This window comes from Protopterus annectens, chromosome 16.part0 (assembly GCF_019279795.1).
Source record: "Protopterus annectens isolate FY-2018-M chromosome 16.part0, PAN1.0, whole genome shotgun sequence".
NCBI classification, from domain to species: Eukaryota; Metazoa; Chordata; order Ceratodontiformes; family Protopteridae; genus Protopterus; species Protopterus annectens.
Genome location: NC_056750.1, coordinates 619377060 through 619396772, shown reverse-complemented (window position 1 = coordinate 619396772; position 19713 = coordinate 619377060). Strand labels below are relative to the sequence as shown.

General features: G+C 36.7%; 2 protein-coding genes across 13 annotated transcripts in view; one reads left to right on the top strand and one right to left on the bottom strand.

Annotated features, from left to right (window-relative positions):
- CIZ1 (CDKN1A interacting zinc finger protein 1) overlaps window positions 1-19713 on the top strand; it is a 2016138-nt gene that overhangs the window by 405945 nt on the left and 1590480 nt on the right. The window lies entirely within an intron of this gene.
- DNM1 (dynamin 1) overlaps window positions 1-19713 on the bottom strand; it is a 1092771-nt gene that overhangs the window by 649462 nt on the left and 423596 nt on the right. For all 11 annotated transcript variants that reach the window (XM_044058867.1, XM_044058862.1, XM_044058871.1 and 8 more), the window contains exon 6: window positions 8702-8862. In XM_044058867.1, coding sequence (XP_043914802.1) covers window positions 8702-8862 — 161 coding nt within the window. The remainder of the gene's footprint in view (window positions 1-8701; window positions 8863-19713) is intronic.

Here is a 19713-nt window from a genome sequence, read left to right as displayed (position 1 = left end):
TTGGTTGTATCTTGATTGACTCAGGTAGACCCAAGTAGGCTGAATGGATGTCCTGATTTATGGAGCGGGTCCTATTGCTGGCAATGACCTAAAGAGAGGTCTTACAGCCAATTGCACCTGAAGTAATTCAAGGGAATTGTGCTGTTTAACCAGTCTAGATGTGTACTCATCTTTAATGAATATTGATACACCACCTCCTTTAGTTCTCATGACTTCAGTTTGTGGCCTGAATATCTGGAAGCAAATGGGCTGCTCTCCACATCCTTAAACTAGGTCTCAGTGACTGCACAAGTGTCAGCATCTTCCAGGGTGAGGACTGCTTCCAGTGAGTGCAGTCTTTGGTTTAGACTCGTAGCATTTAGCAGCATAACCTTGAGGTTGGTTTTAGAGGGTATTTTTATGTCTGGAATTTTGTTCTTGAGGCACTGCCTAAAAAAGGCACTATGGGGATGGCAAGAGCCTTAGCCAGTAACTGAAATCTCAGGGGAGACAGATTAAGAGTATCTCTGGCAAAGCATCTAGGTCTGTCAACCATTCATTCCAAGCTGACAGATACTGGATCTCCTTTGAATGACACAGGAAACTAAGCCAATTGTTGAAGTCAATCATTTTTTGTTTGTATTGAGATATCATCCTAGGTGAAGGTAAAATGCTGCTTAAGGCTAGGGGCATACCTGCCTGAGACACATAATCGGGGAGCTCAGTCATGTCTCTCTTCATATAGTCCAGTGAGGTACAACTCAAGTTGTTCACACCAACATGGACTATGACAGAGTCATAACAGTGTCTGCTGTTGAGAAACTTGAGTGCATGTGTGATGTGGCAGATCCTGGCACCTGACAGACAGCTGACCGTGACCTTTTTCTTATTCAACCTGGTGAGAGGGATATCTTTGTGTCTCACAATTGAGTTGCCTATGACTAAGATGTTTGCTTTTGTGTTATGCCTTAGGGGCTTGACTGGTGAGACACTGATGTGTGGTATATCATGTGTACTATGTTCTGCAGAGGATGTATTATGTAAATCGTGCTTCTGTTTGTGTTTGGGAGGTCTCTGATGTTTAGGTAAACTTCTGGTAAGGACCACCACATATATAGGTTTATGTGTTGTTGGTTTGGTATGTGCAGGAGGTGAGGTGTGCATGTTGACAACCTGCTTAGTATCAGATGAACTGACTGGTGAGCAGATGTGACCTCAGTTTAACATCTTATGTGAAAGACAGCACACTCAGGAGTGCAGTACATCCCTTATGCTGCAGTACTGTATCAATAATCAGTCTACCTTGTATGGGAATAGAATGCACTGCTTTCTGCACCAAAGCTGAGCATGCTAGCTGTTGCACCACTGACATTGGTACTAAATCCGGAAAGAATATTAAATAATGACAAGCATTCTTTAAATCAACTGAACTAAGAAAATGGGCTATTCTGTTTATTATGCCTATTTTGATTGCCTTTTGGCTAGCACTTTACATAATTTGCTCACACTAACTGAATATTCTACAAAGACAGGAAAGTGCTTATTTCACAAACAACATAGACAATATTAACCTACAGAAACAGTGGAAAATGTAAAGAAACACATAAAGCTTTAAAAAAAGAAATCTATAATTAAATAATGATGGCTGTGGTAAAGCAGCAGCTAGGGACATACATAATAGGTAAGCATGAGTAAGCAGCTTCCAGGCATGCTGTCTGAATGCACAGCCTGTCTACAAACACTAAGCAGCTTCCAGGCATGCTGTTTGAATGCACAGCCTGTCTACAAACACTAAGCAGGTGCCAGGCATGCTGTCTGAATGCACAGCCTGTCTACAGACATTAAACAGGTTCCAGGCATGCTGTCTGAATGCACAGCCTGTCTACAAACAGTAAGCAGGTTCCAGGCATGCTGTCTGAATGCACAGCCTGTCTACAAACACTAAGCAGGTTCCAGGCATGCTGTCTGAATGCACAGCCTGTCTACAGACATTAAACAGGATCCAGGCATGCTGTCTGAATGCACAGCCTGTCTAGAAACACTAAGCAGGTTCCAGGCATGCTGTCTGAAAGCACAGCCTGTCTACAAACACTAAGCAGGTTCCAGGCATGCTGTTTGAATGCACAGCCTGTCTACAGACACTAAGTAGGTCCCAGGCATGCTGTCTGAATGCACAGCCTGTCTAGAAACACTAAGCAGGTTCCAGGCATGCTGTCTGAAAGCACAGCCTGTCTACAAACACTAAGCAGGTTCCAGGCATGCTGTCTGAATGCACAGCCTGTCTACAGACACTAAGTAGGTTCCAGGCATGCTGTCTGAATGCACAGCCTGTCTACAGACACTAAGTAGGTCCCAGGCATGCTGTCTGAATGCACAGCCTGTCTAGAAACACTAAGCAGGTTCCAGGCATGCTGTCTGAAAGCACAGCCTGTCTACAAACACTAAGCAGGTTCCAGGCATGCTGTCTGAATGCACAGCCTGTCTACAGACACTAAGTAGGTTCCAGGCATGCTGCCTGAATGCACAGCCTGTCTACAGACACTAAGCAGGTTCCAGGCATACTTTCTGAATGCACAGCCTGTCTACAGACACTAAGCAGGTACCAGGCATGCTGTCTGAATGCACAGCCTGTCTATAAACACTAAGCAGGTTCCAGGCATGCTGTCTGAATGCACAGCTTGTCTATGAACACTAAGCAGGTTCCAGGCATGCTGTCTGAATGCACAGCCTGTCTACAAACACTAAGCAGGTTCCAGGCATGCTGTCTGAATGCACTGCTTGTCTACAAACACTAATCAGGTTCCAGGCATGCTGTCTGAATGCACAGCTTGTCTACAAACACTCAGCAGGTTCCAGGCATGCTGTCTGAATGCACAGCCTGTCTACAAACACTAAGCAGGTTCCATGCATGCTGTTTGAATGCACAGCTTGTCTATGAACACTAAGCAGGCTCCAGGCATGCTGTCTGAATGCACAGCCTGTCTACAAACACTAAGCAGGTTCCAGGCATGCTGTCTGAATGCACAGCCTGTCTACAAACACTAAGCAGGTTCCAGGCATGCTGTCTGAATGCACAGCTTGTCTATGAACTCTAAGCAGGTTCCAGGCATGCTGTTTGAATGTACAGCTTGTCTACAAACACTATGCAAGTTCCAGGCATGCTATCTGAATGCACAGCTTGTCTACAAACACTAAGCAGGTTCCAGGCATGCTGTTTGAATGCACAGCCTGTCTACAAACACTAAGCAGGTTCCAGGCATGCTGTCTGAATGCACAGCCTGTCTAGAAACACTAAGCAGGTTCCAGGCATGCTGTCTGAAAGCACAGCCTGTCTACAAACACTAAGCAGGCTCCAGGCATGCTGTTTGAATGCACAGCTTGTCTACGAACACTAAGCAGGTTCCAGGCATGCTGTCTGAATGCACAGCTTGTCTACAAACACTAAGTAGGTCCCAGGCATGCTGTTTGAATGCACAGTTTGTCTACGAACACTAAGTAGGTTCCAGGCATGCTGTTTGAATGCACAGCCTGTCTACAGACACTAAGCAGGTTCCAGGCATGCTGTCTGAATGCACAGCTTGTCTATGAACACTAAGCAGGTTCCAGGCATGCTGTTTGAATGCACACATTGTCTATAGACACTAAGCAGTTCAAGGCATGCTGTCTGAATGCACAACTTGTCTACAAACACTAAGTAGGTCCCAGGCATGCTGTTTGAATGCACAGCCTGTCTACAAACACTAGGCAGGTTCCAGGCATGCTGTTTGAATGCACAGCTTGTCTACGAACACTATGCAGGTTCCAGGCATGCTGTCTGAATGCACAGCCTGTCTACAAACACTAAGCAGGTTCCAGGCATGCTGTTTGAATGCACAGCCTGTCTACAAACACTAAGCAGGTTCCAGGCATGCTGTTTGAATGCACAGCCTGTCTACAAACACTAGGCAGGTTCCAGGCATGCTGTTTGAATGCACAGCTTGTCTACGAACACTATGCAGGTTACAGGCATGCTGTATGAATGCACAACTTGTCTACGAACACTATGCAGGTTACAGGCATGCTGTCTGAATGCACAACTTGTCTACGAACACTATGCAGGTTACAGGCATGCTGTCTGAATGCACAACTTGTCTACAAACACTACGGAGATTCCAGGCATGCTGTCTGAATGCACAGCTTGTCTATGAACACTAAGCAGGCTCCAGGCATGCTGTTTGAATGCACAGCCTGTCTACAAACACTAAGCAGGATCCAGGCATGCTGTCTGAATGCACAGCCTGTCTACAAACACTAAGCAGGTTCCAGGCATGCTGTTTGAATGCACAGCTTGTCTACGAACACTATGCAGGTTACAGGCATGCTGTCTGAATGCACAACTTGTCTACAAACACTACGGAGATTCCAGGCATGCTGTGTGAATGCACACATTGTCTATAGACACTAAGCAGTTCAAGGCATGCTGTTTGAATGCACAACTTGTCTACGAACACTAAGCAGGATCCAGGCATGCTGTCTGAATGCACAGCCTGTCTACAAACACTAAGCAGGATCCAGGCATGCTGTCTGAATGCACAGCTTGTCTACAAACACTAGGCAGGTTCCAGGCATGCTGTCTGAATGCACAGCTTGTCTACGAACACTATGCAGGTTCCAGGCATGCTGTCTGAATGCACAGCTTGTCTACGAACACTAAGCAGGTTCCAGGCATGCTGTCTGAATGCACAACTTGTCTACAAACACTACGGAGATTCCAGGTATGCTGTTTGATTGCACAGCTTGTCTACGAACACTATGCAGGTTCCAGGCATGCTGTCTGAATGCACAACTTGTCTACGAACACTATGCAGGTTACAGGCATGCTGTCTGAATGCACAGCTTGTCTACGAACACTAAGTAGGTTCCAGGCATGCTGTTTGATTGCACAGCTTGTCTACGAACACTATGCAGGTTCCAGGCATGCTGTCTGAATGCACAGCTTGTCTACGAACACTATGCAGGTTACAGGCATGCTGTCTGAATGCACAGCTTGTCTACAAACACTAAGCAGGTTCCAGGCATGCTGTTTGAATGCACAGCCTGTCTACAAACACTAAGCAGGTTCCAGGCATGCTGTTTGAATGCACAGCCTGTCTACAAACACTAGGCAGGTTCCAGGCATGCTGTTTGAATGCACAGCTTGTCTACGAACACTATGCAGGTTACAGGCATGCTGTCTGAATGCACAACTTGTCTACGAACACTATGCAGGTTACAGGCATGCTGTCTGAATGCACAACTTGTCTACGAACACTATGCAGGTTACAGGCATGCTGTCTGAATGCACAACTTGTCTACAAACACTACGGAGATTCCAGGCATGCTGTCTGAATGCACAGCTTGTCTATGAACACTAAGCAGGCTCCAGGCATGCTGTTTGAATGCACAGCTTGTCTACAAACACTAAGTAGGTCCCAGGCATGCTGTTTGAATGCACAACTTGTCTACGAACACTAAGCAGGATCCAGGTATGCTGTCTGAATGCACAACTTGTCTACAAACACTATGCAGGTTACAGGCATGCTGTCTGAATGCACAGCTTGTCTACAAACACTAGGCAGGTTCCAGGCATGCTGTTTGAATGCACACATTGTCTATAGACACTAAGCAGTTCAAGGCATGCTGTCTGAATGCACAACTTGTCTACAAACACTAAGTAGGTCCCAGGCATGCTGTTTGAATGCACAGCCTGTCTACAAACACTAGGCAGGTTCCAGGCATGCTGCTTGAATGCACAGCTTGTCTACGAACACTAGGCAGGTTCCAGGCATGCTGTCTGAATGCACAGCTTGTCTACGAACACTATGCAGGTTCCAGGCATGCTGTCTGAATGCACAGCTTGTCTACGAACACTAAGCAGGATCCAGGCATGCTGTCTGAATGCACAACTTGTCTACAAACACTACGGAGATTCCAGGTATGCTGTTTGAATGCACAGCTTGTCTACGAACACTAAGCAGGATCCAGGCATGCTGTCTGAATGCACAACTTGTCTACGAACACTATGCAGGTTACAGGCATGCTGTCTGAATGCACAGCTTGTCTACGAACACTAAGTAGGTTCCAGGCATGCTGTTTGATTGCACAGCTTGTCTACGAACACTATGCAGGTTCCAGGCATGCTGTCTGAATGCACAGCTTGTCTACGAACACTATGCAGGTTACAGGCATGCTGTCTGAATGCACAGCTTGTCTACAAACACTAAGCAGGTTCCAGGCATGCTGTTTGAATGCACAGCCTGTCTACAAACACTAAGCAGGTTCCAGGCATGCTGTTTGAATGCACAGCCTGTCTACAAACACTAGGCAGGTTCCAGGCATGCTGTTTGAATGCACAGCTTGTCTACGAACACTATGCAGGTTACAGGCATGCTGTCTGAATGCACAACTTGTCTACGAACACTATGCAGGTTACAGGCATGCTGTCTGAATGCACAACTTGTCTACGAACACTATGCAGGTTACAGGCATGCTGTCTGAATGCACAACTTGTCTACAAACACTACGGAGATTCCAGGCATGCTGTCTGAATGCACAGCTTGTCTATGAACACTAAGCAGGCTCCAGGCATGCTGTTTGAATGCACAGCTTGTCTACAAACACTAAGTAGGTCCCAGGCATGCTGTTTGAATGCACAGCTTGTCTACGAACACTAAGCAGGATCCAGGCATGCTGTCTGAATGCACAACTTGTCTACGAACACTATGCAGGTTACAGGCATGCTGTCTGAATGCACAACTTGTCTACGAACACTAAGCAGGTTCCAGGCATGCTGTTTGAGTGCACACATTGTCTATAGACACTAAGCAGTTCAAGGCATGCTGTCTGAATGCACAACTTGTCTACAAACACTAAGTAGGTCCCAGGCATGCTGTTTGAATGCACAGCCTGTCTACAAACACTAGGCAGGTTCCAGGCATGCTGCTTGAATGCACAGCTTGTCTACGAACACTAGGCAGGTTCCAGGCATGCTGTCTGAATGCACAGCTTGTCTACGAACACTATGCAGGTTCCAGGCATGCTGTCTGAATGCACAGCTTGTCTACGAACACTAAGCAGGATCCAGGCATGCTGTCTGAATGCACAACTTGTCTACAAACACTACGGAGATTCCAGGTATGCTGTTTGAATGCACAGCTTGTCTACGAACACTAAGCAGGATCCAGGCATGCTGTCTGAATGCACAGCTTGTCTACGAACACTATGCAGGTTACAGGCATGCTGTCTGAATGCACAACTTGTCTACAAACACTACGGAGATTCCAGGTATGCTGTTTGATTGCACAACTTGTCTACAAACACTACGGAGATTCCAGGTATGCTGTTTGATTGCACAACTTGTCTACAAACACTACGGAGATTCCAGGTATGCTGCTTGATTGCACAACTAGTCTACAAACACTATGGCTGCCGTAAGCTGTCAAGTGCAGTACTGGTTGAGTGTGGGAATGATTCACTTAAGGAAGAGCAAATTATTTTTTATTTTAATTTCTTCATGGAGTTTCCCTTTTGGTCATGACTAGCTGACTGTGGAGTTAGTGTATTATTTGTGTCCCGACACAAGGAGTTGTTATTATGACATTGTTATACCAATTGCAAAAGGGTACTGTGTGTTGTCCTTTTGTGTTTGCTATACTTTCTCTTGGATTTTCTTTCAGTGGTTTGTGTAGCTGATGTGCCAGCATCAGTGGAATATATGTTAATTTATCAACATGTCAGTTATGAATATCATACCTATGGATGCAGTAACTTTCATTTGTTAACTCATTCCTTCCAGTGCATCTCGTTTGACTGTGTACCTTTAACACACAATGTCACAGCTTTAGCCTTTAAAAAAAAATGAAGTTATCACTTTACAGTTCTAACAAATATTCATTGATACAGGTCAAATATCACATCTATATCATGTTATCGAAAGTTTACTTAAACTAATCAATAAAGGTCGAACTTTATTGATCGATTAAGTAAAACATCGAATAGCGTAAAAAAAAAAAACAAATAAAAAGCTGAGGAGGAGGCAAGCCCCCATTGAATGGCAGTGGAGTTTTACGGTGTCGAGTTGCCAGCCCCCACAGCCCCCTACTTAAATATACCAATTCTGAGAACGCACTACATTGAGGTAAATGGAAATCTCCCCTTACGTGCTGACAATATCATATTGAATATTGTCAGCTTACGACAATGTGACATAGACCCCAAATGTCAATACAATTATGTTTGCCATTATGTATGCTTCAAGATAAATTATTCTGATACTTTGTAGCATATTTTTGGAATTATTAATGCAAATATGAACAAGTAATATTTGATGTCTAGAGGTGCAGTAAGAGGTAACTGCAGAAATGCCTGGAAGTGCACTCAGATGTAATGAATTAAATGGCATTAACTTTAAATGACCTGACCTGTTTTATACAACTGCCCTGTTTTAATGCACTTTATTTTCAGTAGCTTTTAGAAATGTCACATGATTTTATCACATAAAGGATCTTAAATTTAAATGAGTGTGTGACACGGTGTCCAACTGTCAAGATAACAGCATAATGCTTAGATAATTCCACAATAACCCGCCTACCATCATACCTTACTGCTTACACCCCACAGTGATCTGATGATCTACTAATCCTAAACCATTCTAAACCCTAATTAACTGCTAAAACTAATGCAATAAGACTAAGTTTTTCCTCACCTGATTCAAAACTTTTTGAAGATATGGTGTCCCCATCCGATCTGCCATATGTCTGTAAGATGGATGCGATAAGAAGAATTTTCTTTCTGCTCCTAATGCAGCTTGAATGTCTTTCTTTCCATCAATATCCTTCTGACTTCTGTTCACAACACCAATGTAACCTAATTGGTCAGATTGGACAGAAAAAAGTAATGTTACTCACTTTATAGGATTGTTTTTTGTTTGTGATTTCCTTCCCTAGCCAAAGTTCATGCCCTCTTACCATGTTTTTTCCAATTCTAACCTTATTTCATTTAAAGTAGTGACTGCCTTTCCTCTACGTGTGTCCCTCTTATCATGGCTACCTGACTGCATTATCAGTTCATCATGAACAGGACAAAGTGGTAAGCTTTTCAGGACCTGCAAAAAAAAGGTACTACATAATGGATAAAGAACTCATGCTCTTCTTTCTTGGCACTAGACATAACTATAGGTTACTACAATTACTGTTGGAAGCTTTGCTGTCAGTGTTTCAGAGATGTTATCATCTGCAGGCTTCACCAGCATCAGTATCAACATTGTTGAAAGGATAAAACAGTGGGGATATTCATGGTAACAGCTGTTCCAATACAGAACTACTATATCTAGTAGTATTTCTGTGACATTGCTACACTTACAGTATAAATACCAAGAGAGCCACTGCTCATACATATCATGTTTATTAAAGATTAGCCACACCGGTAGTAAAAGACGCAATATTTATACTAAGTGACAGCATTCAAGGTGACAACGCATTTAGTGCAAGTCCTACAGATATATTACAATAAGAAATGCCAGCAATGAAAACAGTGATATTATTAAGCCTTTCATTGATTAATACAATGGTGACTGCGTAGTTATATCCAGCTGTTAAAGTCCCTGTTGCTAATAATGTTACCTAATATAGTAAATTACTATAAGAGGGTTGTTGTCATCAGATTTCTGCAGTAATGATAGTACTGCATAGCAACTAAACTAACAGAACACTAATTATAGCAATGACACTGTTAGACATTTGTTTCACTTGTAAATCACTGCTACAAACAGCATTTGTTTTATAAAGCTGTTTTGCTGGAGCCACAAATGGTGACAGTGTTATTTCATTTATGCAGATGTTATACTCTGAAGAAATCTGTTGGAACTCAGTGCAACAGAATTATGAAACACTTCAGATAATCTTAGTGTTATCACTATTTCATGGCTTTTGCAATCAAAAATGTTGGCCAAGACAATAATAGTGTCATAGAGATCTAAGACTCTTCATCAGAACCAATAACAAATTCTCATCCTTTAGGGCTCAAATTCTAGAAATTAACTTTTCAGATAAATTAAATAACCAAAGAATAATTTTCAAGGATTATTATCAGTATTTATTAATGCCTTTAAGTACCCATAATCCATCTGTATTGTATCTCTTTATTATTCTGATTTAAAAAAGAAAGATAAATCCACCAAGACAAGCTCAGGTAGCTCCAATATAAACAATGTAAACAAGAAACTTTAGCGTAAAAAACATTTATTTGCTTTCATCTATCACAGACTTCTTCAGAAAACACAATAAGTAAAACAGGATGCACCTATACATATATATATATATCTGCAGACAGCAAATTAAATTCACCCCACCACTTAGTATGCTACTTCATCCTAATAAAATATTTAAAGTAACAGTCAACAATTAAATATAAATATAAAATGTTATAACATCTGAGTAAAATCTACTAATTCAAGCAGTAAAAAAATACCTCTAATGTGGCAAACTGCATCCAGTACGAACCACAAGACCAAAGAAAAAAAGGATAGCAGAAGCGCTCAGTTAAATTCTCTTCACTTTATTTTCAATGACAGCAACTTTTGTTGCTTTTTGCATAGAACTGGTTTAATACTTATCGCATGTATACTTAGCCATGTGCCAAAAATGTTCCTGTTTTTATGTGGGAAAAAGTACTAGAAGGTTGAAAGATCATATAATTGAGCATAGATCTGATATCAGAAGAACAATCCCACAAATGCACTGGCTAAGCATGTAAATGAAAAAGGTAGTGACCATATTTTTAAATTTAGGGCGATTAAGTTAGTATATAACAGTATAAGAGGGGGTGATGTTAATAACATGCTTGAAAATATAGAATATGCTTGGATTACAAGGCTGCAAGCAGACATATATCCTGGCATTAATAATGCGATAAGTATTAAACCAGTTCTATGCAAAAAGCAACAAAAGTTGTATTAACTATATAACTGAAATACTTGTGTTAATTGTGTTTTAACTAATTATTGCTTTTAGTTTATTTTACATTAGGTGGGCTGTGTCACATGTTTATTGCTGCTACTATTTATTTGAATGGATAATTGATTTGTTATGTTAGCACTGAAGAAGGGGAAACCTGGAAGCTTTGCTGTCGTTGAAAATAAAGTGAAGAGAATTTAACTAAGCACTTCTGCTATCCTTTTTTTCTTTGTAAAATCTACTAATTCTCATCTTTGTACTTTTAACCTCTTCTCTTTGAGAACGCATTTAATGTTTATTGATTCATTTAATCCTGGGAAAGTGTCTGCTCCCATTTTTTACCTGCCATAGGGTCTCCTTTTGTTCAATGTTGTTCCTATAATCCCCCCATTTTAAATCTCTAGGGACACATTTTAGTATTGTGAACATTTTTTTTAAATCACATTTCAACATATGTTTATAGAGGACATTATTATTGTCTTTAATTTTGTGGAATAAAGATGTTCTTTAACTCGTTTTTGTAAATTTCTTTCCATCATCTCTATGTAGAAACATTGAAGGAAATGCAGATTTATTTAATGTATTTGGTGATACCCCTAAGTTTGGTTTTAGGAACACTTTCAACATCAAGAAGATGTTGCAAAATGATACTACTAAAGTTCCATCTCAGAAGATAAAGTCTAATAGCATTAAGGTTATGTACACATGTGGCCAATGTTCCATCTATAGGTTTATTTTACAAGGGCCTTTCTTGAATTTAACACATTTAGAGATGACCCTACCTATCACTGGGGTTTATAATTGTAATACTGAGGTGATAGTTTATATTGCTGTTTGTTCTGATTGTGACTATTTCTATATAGGGATGACAGAAAGAAGTTTACAAAAACGAGTTAAAGAACATCTTTATTCCATTAAAATTAAATTCGATAATAATGCCCTCTGTAAACATAAGTTGAAATCTGATTTTAAAAAAATGTTGTTCACTGTACCAGAACATGTCCCTAGAGATTTAAGAGGGGGGATTATAAGAACAACATTGAACAAAAAGAGACCATATAGCAGACAAAAATGGGAGCAGACACTTTCCCAGGACTAAATGAATCAATAAACATTAAATGCTTTCTCAAGGACAAGAGGTTAAAAGTACAAAGATGAGAATTAGTAGATTTTACTATGATGTTGCAACATTTTACATTTACATTTAATTGTCTGTTACTTAAAATATTTTATTGGCATGAAGTAACACACTAATTGGTTGGTTAATTTAACTTGCTGTAGGTGTGTATATATAGGTGTGTCCCATTTTACTTATTGTGTTTTCTGAAGAAGTCTGTGACAGATGAAAGCGAATAAATATGTTTAGGCGGATTTATCGTTTTTTTTAGTAGCTTTTTTTCTCCACCTATTTACATCTTTTAGGGTGTGTTTTGGCTTTTTATTCTGATTTAACCTTCCCTCCTACAGCTAAAGCCTTTGAAGGCCTTAAAAATAAGAATGACAACACCACAAAAAATTATTTGCATATAGCATGCATCTAAAATAAGAGCTCTATTTTTACAATCCAGACAAGCTACTATATATTTACAGACAAAAATCCCCATCTTTCAAATGTACTTACTTCATACTAAATTTTTGAGGAAAGACCTCAAACATCATCTTTCAAAGTAAGCAAAATACAACTGCTTCACATACTCATATTATACTATCCTCATCCAGACATTTTACCATATGTCCAGAGACTTAGGTGCTGTTGTGACCTACCTTTAATGTTGTAGAGTATCAACAAAGGCTGTCAGATTTTATTCTATACTATTATAAAATATTGTAATTAAATTTTTCTGCTAACATACAAGTATTCAGCTCTCTTGAATATATTCCACATGACCTTTCTATTTTTCTTGTTTATGGATGTAAATGTACAACTGGGCTGAAACTGAAAATGGTCCTTTTGGATCATTTTTCTATCCTGCTAGCAAATTAACAGAATAAAATCCTGCATATCATTTACATATCACCTCCAAAACACTGTACAGCAATAATCTAATCCATCTAATATACCTCCAGCCACTGCATATCTTGTAATAATTACAAAAATGTTTGCACACACTGCTTGCAACCAAATTCAATTTTTTTTAAAGAACTTTTTATTAATTGAACATATTTATATTACATACACAGAAAGGAAGGCATTCAACATCACATACTGTTACACAATATTATAAATACATTGTATCATATCAAGGTACTCTTATACAAGTAACACATTAAGATTTGTGTTATTTGAATAGCAATATTTCACCACTATCCCAACCACTAAAACCTTAGCATGACTTATAGATCTTATTCTGATCACTTCATTTTCAGTGTTGTATAGTATTGCTATTAACTTTGAAAAGTCTTTGAATGTAGGAACTAAGTTCAACTTCCATTTTTTGTAATATTTTTTTCTAGATACTGCCAATAAACTCCATAAGATATTTTGTTGTTTGGCTTTTACAGATGAAGGAAGTAGAACATTCATTAGTATTATTGATCTAGTTAAATGTCAATTATCAGTCTATAACCTCTTAAAAACATATTTATCTCTTTCCAATATGCATTTCACTTTTCACAATCCATAAACTTGCGCATCTAATCAGCTTTTCCAACTTTAGAACATCTTTCCAAACTGAAGAATTCATGTTAATAAGTTAGAGATTTTACATGGAGTAACAATCATTCAATGTATATAACATGTCCACATAAATACTTTCCAGTATAAACTTGAAGAAGTTTGACTGATTTAAATAACAATGTTTTATTCTTCCAGTCTATTGAGTCACTGAATCCACTACCATCTAAAAAGTTCCAAAATTTTGCATCAAAATTACTATTTATAACTAACTTATATAACTTGTAACAGCTTCCTTTGCATGTCAATTTACTTTTAATGTTAGCATTCATATAATGGGGAAATATGGTTGCATTCCTTTTCCTCTCATATTATTTACAAATTAATTTAATTTTTTACTGATGGATATCAACTGGTTAACAGATTCATCCAACTGATAATCTTTCATTAAATATTCTGGTGAGTTAGCTTTTCGTTTTACAAAGCAATCAGATCATAATACTATTCCATTCCTTTTTAATAAAGTAATTTTAATATTGTTCTGATTTTCCTTAAATCAAGAGTTGTGTGTAATGTGAAAGCAGAAAAAATTCCATTATGATATTAATAAAGTTTTAAAAATATATATTTTTGACTGTTTTAAGAACTAATTTCATATAGGCAAAGTGCAAAGACCAAAATGAATTTCCTTCTAAGATAACTTTTATTAACCAGATGAAAGGTTTGTTACATATCTCTAATTTATAACATTTGATAATCTTATAAGAATTTAATATAATCTGCTCCTGAATGGTTTTCCATCAACTAGTGTAGGTTAAGTCTATCCAGAGTATAACAGAGTTAAATTTTGCAGCAACCAATTAAGATTCTACATATGGGAAGATAATACCACCATACTCCCATAATCTTATATGATTTCTTTAAGTAATTCTCAGCTTCTTAGGATGTCATAAAAATTAAGTTACTGTTTCTCCCATTTTCTTTAAATATTTTGTCAGATATTACAGCTACTGAATGCAATATATATTTATCTCTCTCTTTATATATATATATATATATATATATATATATATATATATATATATATATACATACACACACACACACACATATATATATATATATATATATATATATATATATATATATATATATATATATATATATATATGATTTCCTATCATAATCTGGCAAGACAGTCACGCAAACCTTGAAAGGCTGAATGTCACTGTTCCAAGGTTTTGTAACATCGATTTGTAAATATCTGAATCCCCCACATGGAGGATGCAGGGGGGGCTTGCCCACTACAAACCGTTAGGACATAACCTGAAATCCAAGTAGATTCAGTAATGTTGACATTGCTGTCAACTTTCTGAAATTAACATTTCTGGTGTTGTGATCAGTTGGTATTTGGATTTTACAATGTTTTAATTTGGGTAAATAATGACTCAAACGTGTGTTGCGAGGTTTTGATAATAAACCTTCATATGTATATATATATATATATATATATATCTATATATATATATATATATAAATATATAAATCCTGAATTATTTTAATACATACTAACATATCCTCTAAAGTAAAAAAATCACTCAATTTTTAATAAGAAATAACACTTCCTCAATTATTTTTTCAAAATTATTATTAATAATCGTACACACATCTTGATAGACTTTTATTCCTAAATATTAGTTCTTTTCCTTCTCAATTATATTTATACTTATCTTTAAACATACTAGCTATTAATTGATTTAACACTAAAGTTTTAGTTTTACTGTTATTAAACTCCATCAGTGATACTTCTCTTAACTTTTCAATGTCCTCATCTATTTTTCTTATTGAAAAATTAAAATTTCTTATAATTAATAAAATAGCATCTGCAAAAAGCTGTATTTTAGATTGCCAATCTTTGTTAATTGAGAATCTATCAATTTTCATTGCTCCTTATACTACTAAATAAGGGTTTGATAACTGATGCAAACAGTACAATGGACAAGGGACACCCTTCCTTTGTGTCTTTATTTACAGTGAATCTCTGAGAAGATCCAATTTTTACATATGTTATGGATTCTCTATACAGATTTTTTTAATATTCCAATAAATTGTTCTGGAAATGCAAATGCCTCTAAAGTTTTGAACAAGTAGTTCTACAGAATCAAAAGCTCTCTCAACATATAAACTAATTAGAGACAATTTCTTGTTCATTCCTTTTGCTAAATCTAAGATAGTTACTACCCCTTTTATATTAATCCATTGACTATAAATACTGTTTGATCTTTATTAATTAAAATATCTACTATAAACCTTAATCTTGTAGTGAAGATGGAAGTAAATATTTTATAGTCTACATTTAATAATGAGATAAGTCTATGAGGAAGCAAACGTATTATCTTTTCCTTCTTTAAGTATAGGTGAGATTAGAGAAAATTTCCATGAGAGAGGAATTATTTTGTCTGTCTGAATTATCTAGAAAATGTCACTAAGTACTTCTAAAATATTCAGTGGAAGCAGACTATATAATTCCATACTTAAACCATCTAACCCTAGACCTTTAGCATTTTTCTCCTTTTAAAAGCTTCTTTAACTTCTATTGGGATAATAGGGTTATTCAGTAGAAGTATTTGTTGGTCATTAAATTTATTAGCCACATGTTTTAAGTAATTGTAAATTTTGTAATCATCGGGATTATTATTTTTATCTTTATTAAGATTGTCATGGAATTGTTTAAAAATATTAAGCATTTCCTCTATGTCTGCACTAAGCTTATTAGTGTGAAGATTTTGGATATTGTTGATTTGTACAAGAATACAACCAAACACAACCAACAGTGATAAATAAAACAATAAAAAGCCAAAACACCAGCAAAATACAGTAAATGGAGACAAAAAGACTTCAGTTATTTAGCATAATAAGGATTTAATAGCCGCTTTTGTCATACTTCTTCAGAATGAATAAATTAAAAATCCACATCACTTAGACACATCAGTTGAATCTATCATGTTTAAAAAACAATTAAATATTTAATCAGTTAAAGTTAAAAACATATTTCTTAAAGACAAATAAATAACCAAAAATGAATCTTATATGAAGTAAAAACATATGTTAATATATATAATTGCTAAAATGGAGAATCAGCATTAATCTTTCTTAACTTTAAGCCTTCTATTTTTTTAAAAAAAAAAAACAATATTTATTACTTCATTCAAACCAGGGTGTTTGTCAGCTCCAAACCTAAGCTGCCAAAGTATCTTCTTCCCCACTAACCAATTTTTATAGCCCCCACCCCTAATGTCATGAGGAATATGTTCAAGTATAGAAGAAAGAATGTTTTTGCATTAGTTACAACAGCTATGGTGTTTATACAATGCATTGTTTTCATCGCCCTTTTTAATAGAATAAACATATTCTCTGATCCTATCCTGTAGGCATCTGGTCATCATCCCTATATAACAGTCATCACATCCAGAACACCTACTGAAATACCCTATCCCTTTAGTGTTGCAATTATAACATCCTGATATATTAATAGTTTAATTTAAATGTTCTACACTTATATAGGGTCCTTCTGCTACATATCGACACATACAACATACCCCACATTTATACACCCCTTTAGTCTTTGTAGTAAAACAAGGGTTAAATAGAAACCTAGCATTATCTTTCTGTAAAATGGTTTTAATACTGACCCTTCTTTTGTACACAAAACTAGGTTTGCTTCCCATTACTTTAAACAACTCACTATTTCCCTGTATTATCTTCTAGTTGTTACTTAAGATATTTCTGATATCCAAACTAAGGACTGTTATTTCTAAATTACATGTTAAACTCTTATTTGTAGTCAATAGTGCAGAAGAAATAGCACTGCAAGGAACAAAAATCTCTTTTAGAATAGGTGGAAAATAATTAGTTCTTTTTTCTCTTATTTCATGCACTACATTCATCAGAAACTCCCACTTATACCCTCTATTAACATATAAAGAAGTAATAAATTCCACTTCTTTCTCAAACTCCCCCTCATCAGTGGTCATTCGAGATGCCCTAATGTATTGCTCCCTGGGGATATTTTTCTTCAAAAAAAGATGGATGGAAACTTTGATAATGAAGGTAGTTATTACAAAACACCTTCTTCCTATGTATACTGCTATTAAAAAGTCCACTGTCTTGATTCCATTTTAGTTTATCATCCAGAAAATTAACCTCCAAACCATATTCTTCCAAAGTAAAATCCAAACGGTTAGACATGTATTTTAATTTATCAATAATCTTAACAGAATCATCTGTACTTCCTTTAACAATTAAAAAAGATCATTCACAAATCTGTTATAATATATAATTTTGCATTCTTCTTTTAGGGCAGTAATAATCTCATATTCCTACCATCCTAAAACAATATTAGCAAAAGGAGGGCAGCTGGGGACCCCATAGCCACCCCCTTGTTCTGTTTATAGAATTTCTTATTGAACATAAAATAATTATAGTCCAATAACACCTTCAAGAGCTCATGATAGAAGTTGACTTGAGTAATAAGTATACTAGTAAATGTGGTAAGAAATTCCATGGTATAATCTGTCCCTTTGTCATTGTGTATAGCAGTAAATAGTGAACTAATAACAGCAGTAATCATAGTATTTTTACTAGAATCAAAGCTGTAAGATGCTACAAACAATCTTATTTTATTTAAAAAAAAACATAAATCTTTACTAAAGGATTCAAGTTGTTGTATAATGGGGTTAAATACAGCATAAAAAAGTGATATCCCTTCAGTGATGTATTTGGCGGCAGAAACTATAGGTCTGAAAGGGGGGTTCATTGGATCAATGTAGATTTTTGAGATACCAAACATCACACCTAAAACTGGATTATCTATTAAAAGAAAGTTATACCACTCCAAGACAACCAATCCTTCCATAAAGCTATCAATAATAATGAAGTAATTCTGTTATAACATTTATGAATTTCACTGACTGGAACCAAAGTATAATCATCCTGATTTTTTAACAACTTTTCCATAGCTAAGATATATTGTTCTTGGTCCATTACAACCAGCCCCTCAGCTTTCATACATAAACTCATATCATTACTGCTTAGTTCTTTTATAGCTTTTTTTTCTCTTCTGCATTGAAATTATAAACACAAATGGAAAAAAATATGTCACTGTCAGGAATAAAGCCTCTTTGTGTCAGTCCATAAAAATCCAAATAAAAATCCACTAATACAGTAGCACGGCTTCAGCTAGATAAAACTTTAATACTGACAAAAAAACAGAGAAAAAAACGAAGTAGGTCAGTCACTTACTTAATTTTTTCTGTGTGTGTTTTTGTCAATATTAAAGTTTTATCTAGCTGAAGCTGTGCTGCTGTATTTGTGGATTTTTATTTGAAATTATAAACAGAATTAATATATTTCTTGGTAAGTAATTTCCTTATCTCTTTTTCACAAACAGCCTCAAATACTTTCAATGTATAATTAATATCAAAGTATAAATAGAAAGCTTTTTAAACTTACTTATAGGCATATTCAAATCTTTCATAGTATATTTTAAATTCAGTTTCCTAATTAAACATTTTAAGTCCACCAAAGTCTTTGAAACATTGACTTAGTATAAAATTTAACCCTAATTCAATTATTTTTAAATGAGCGGGTTGTAAATTAAAATTGGATAAATTAAAAATCCTGGTAGAGACACTGATTAATAATCCATTGAAGAATCCAACTTGTTCCGTCCTCTTGTCTGGGTCCTGTGACCCATTGGATGCATTGCTCCTCTTCCCTGAAAAGAAGTTTTAGGACTCCAAGATTATTCCATTCTCCAGATGGATTGTAGGGTAGTTCCTGAAAAACATCTGCAGTTTACATCCATCATTTGATTCCTGAAGGCCAGCATTGTTCACAATGACAGCATTTTCAGTTAAATCAGGGGTAGTGGCAGAAGCAAGTTTATTAGAGTTCACAGTGGTTTTCATTCCTGGATTTCATAAAGGGGAATGTCCTCTATTAACAGAACCTAAAGATTTATTCTTTTTAAAAGTAGAATCAAAAAATAAATATGCGGACTTAGTTTCATATGCGTCACTGTCCCTTTTAAGTTTCTTATACCTTCTAAGGGTAACAATTCTCTCAAAATGTTCCGTACTTTGTTTAACA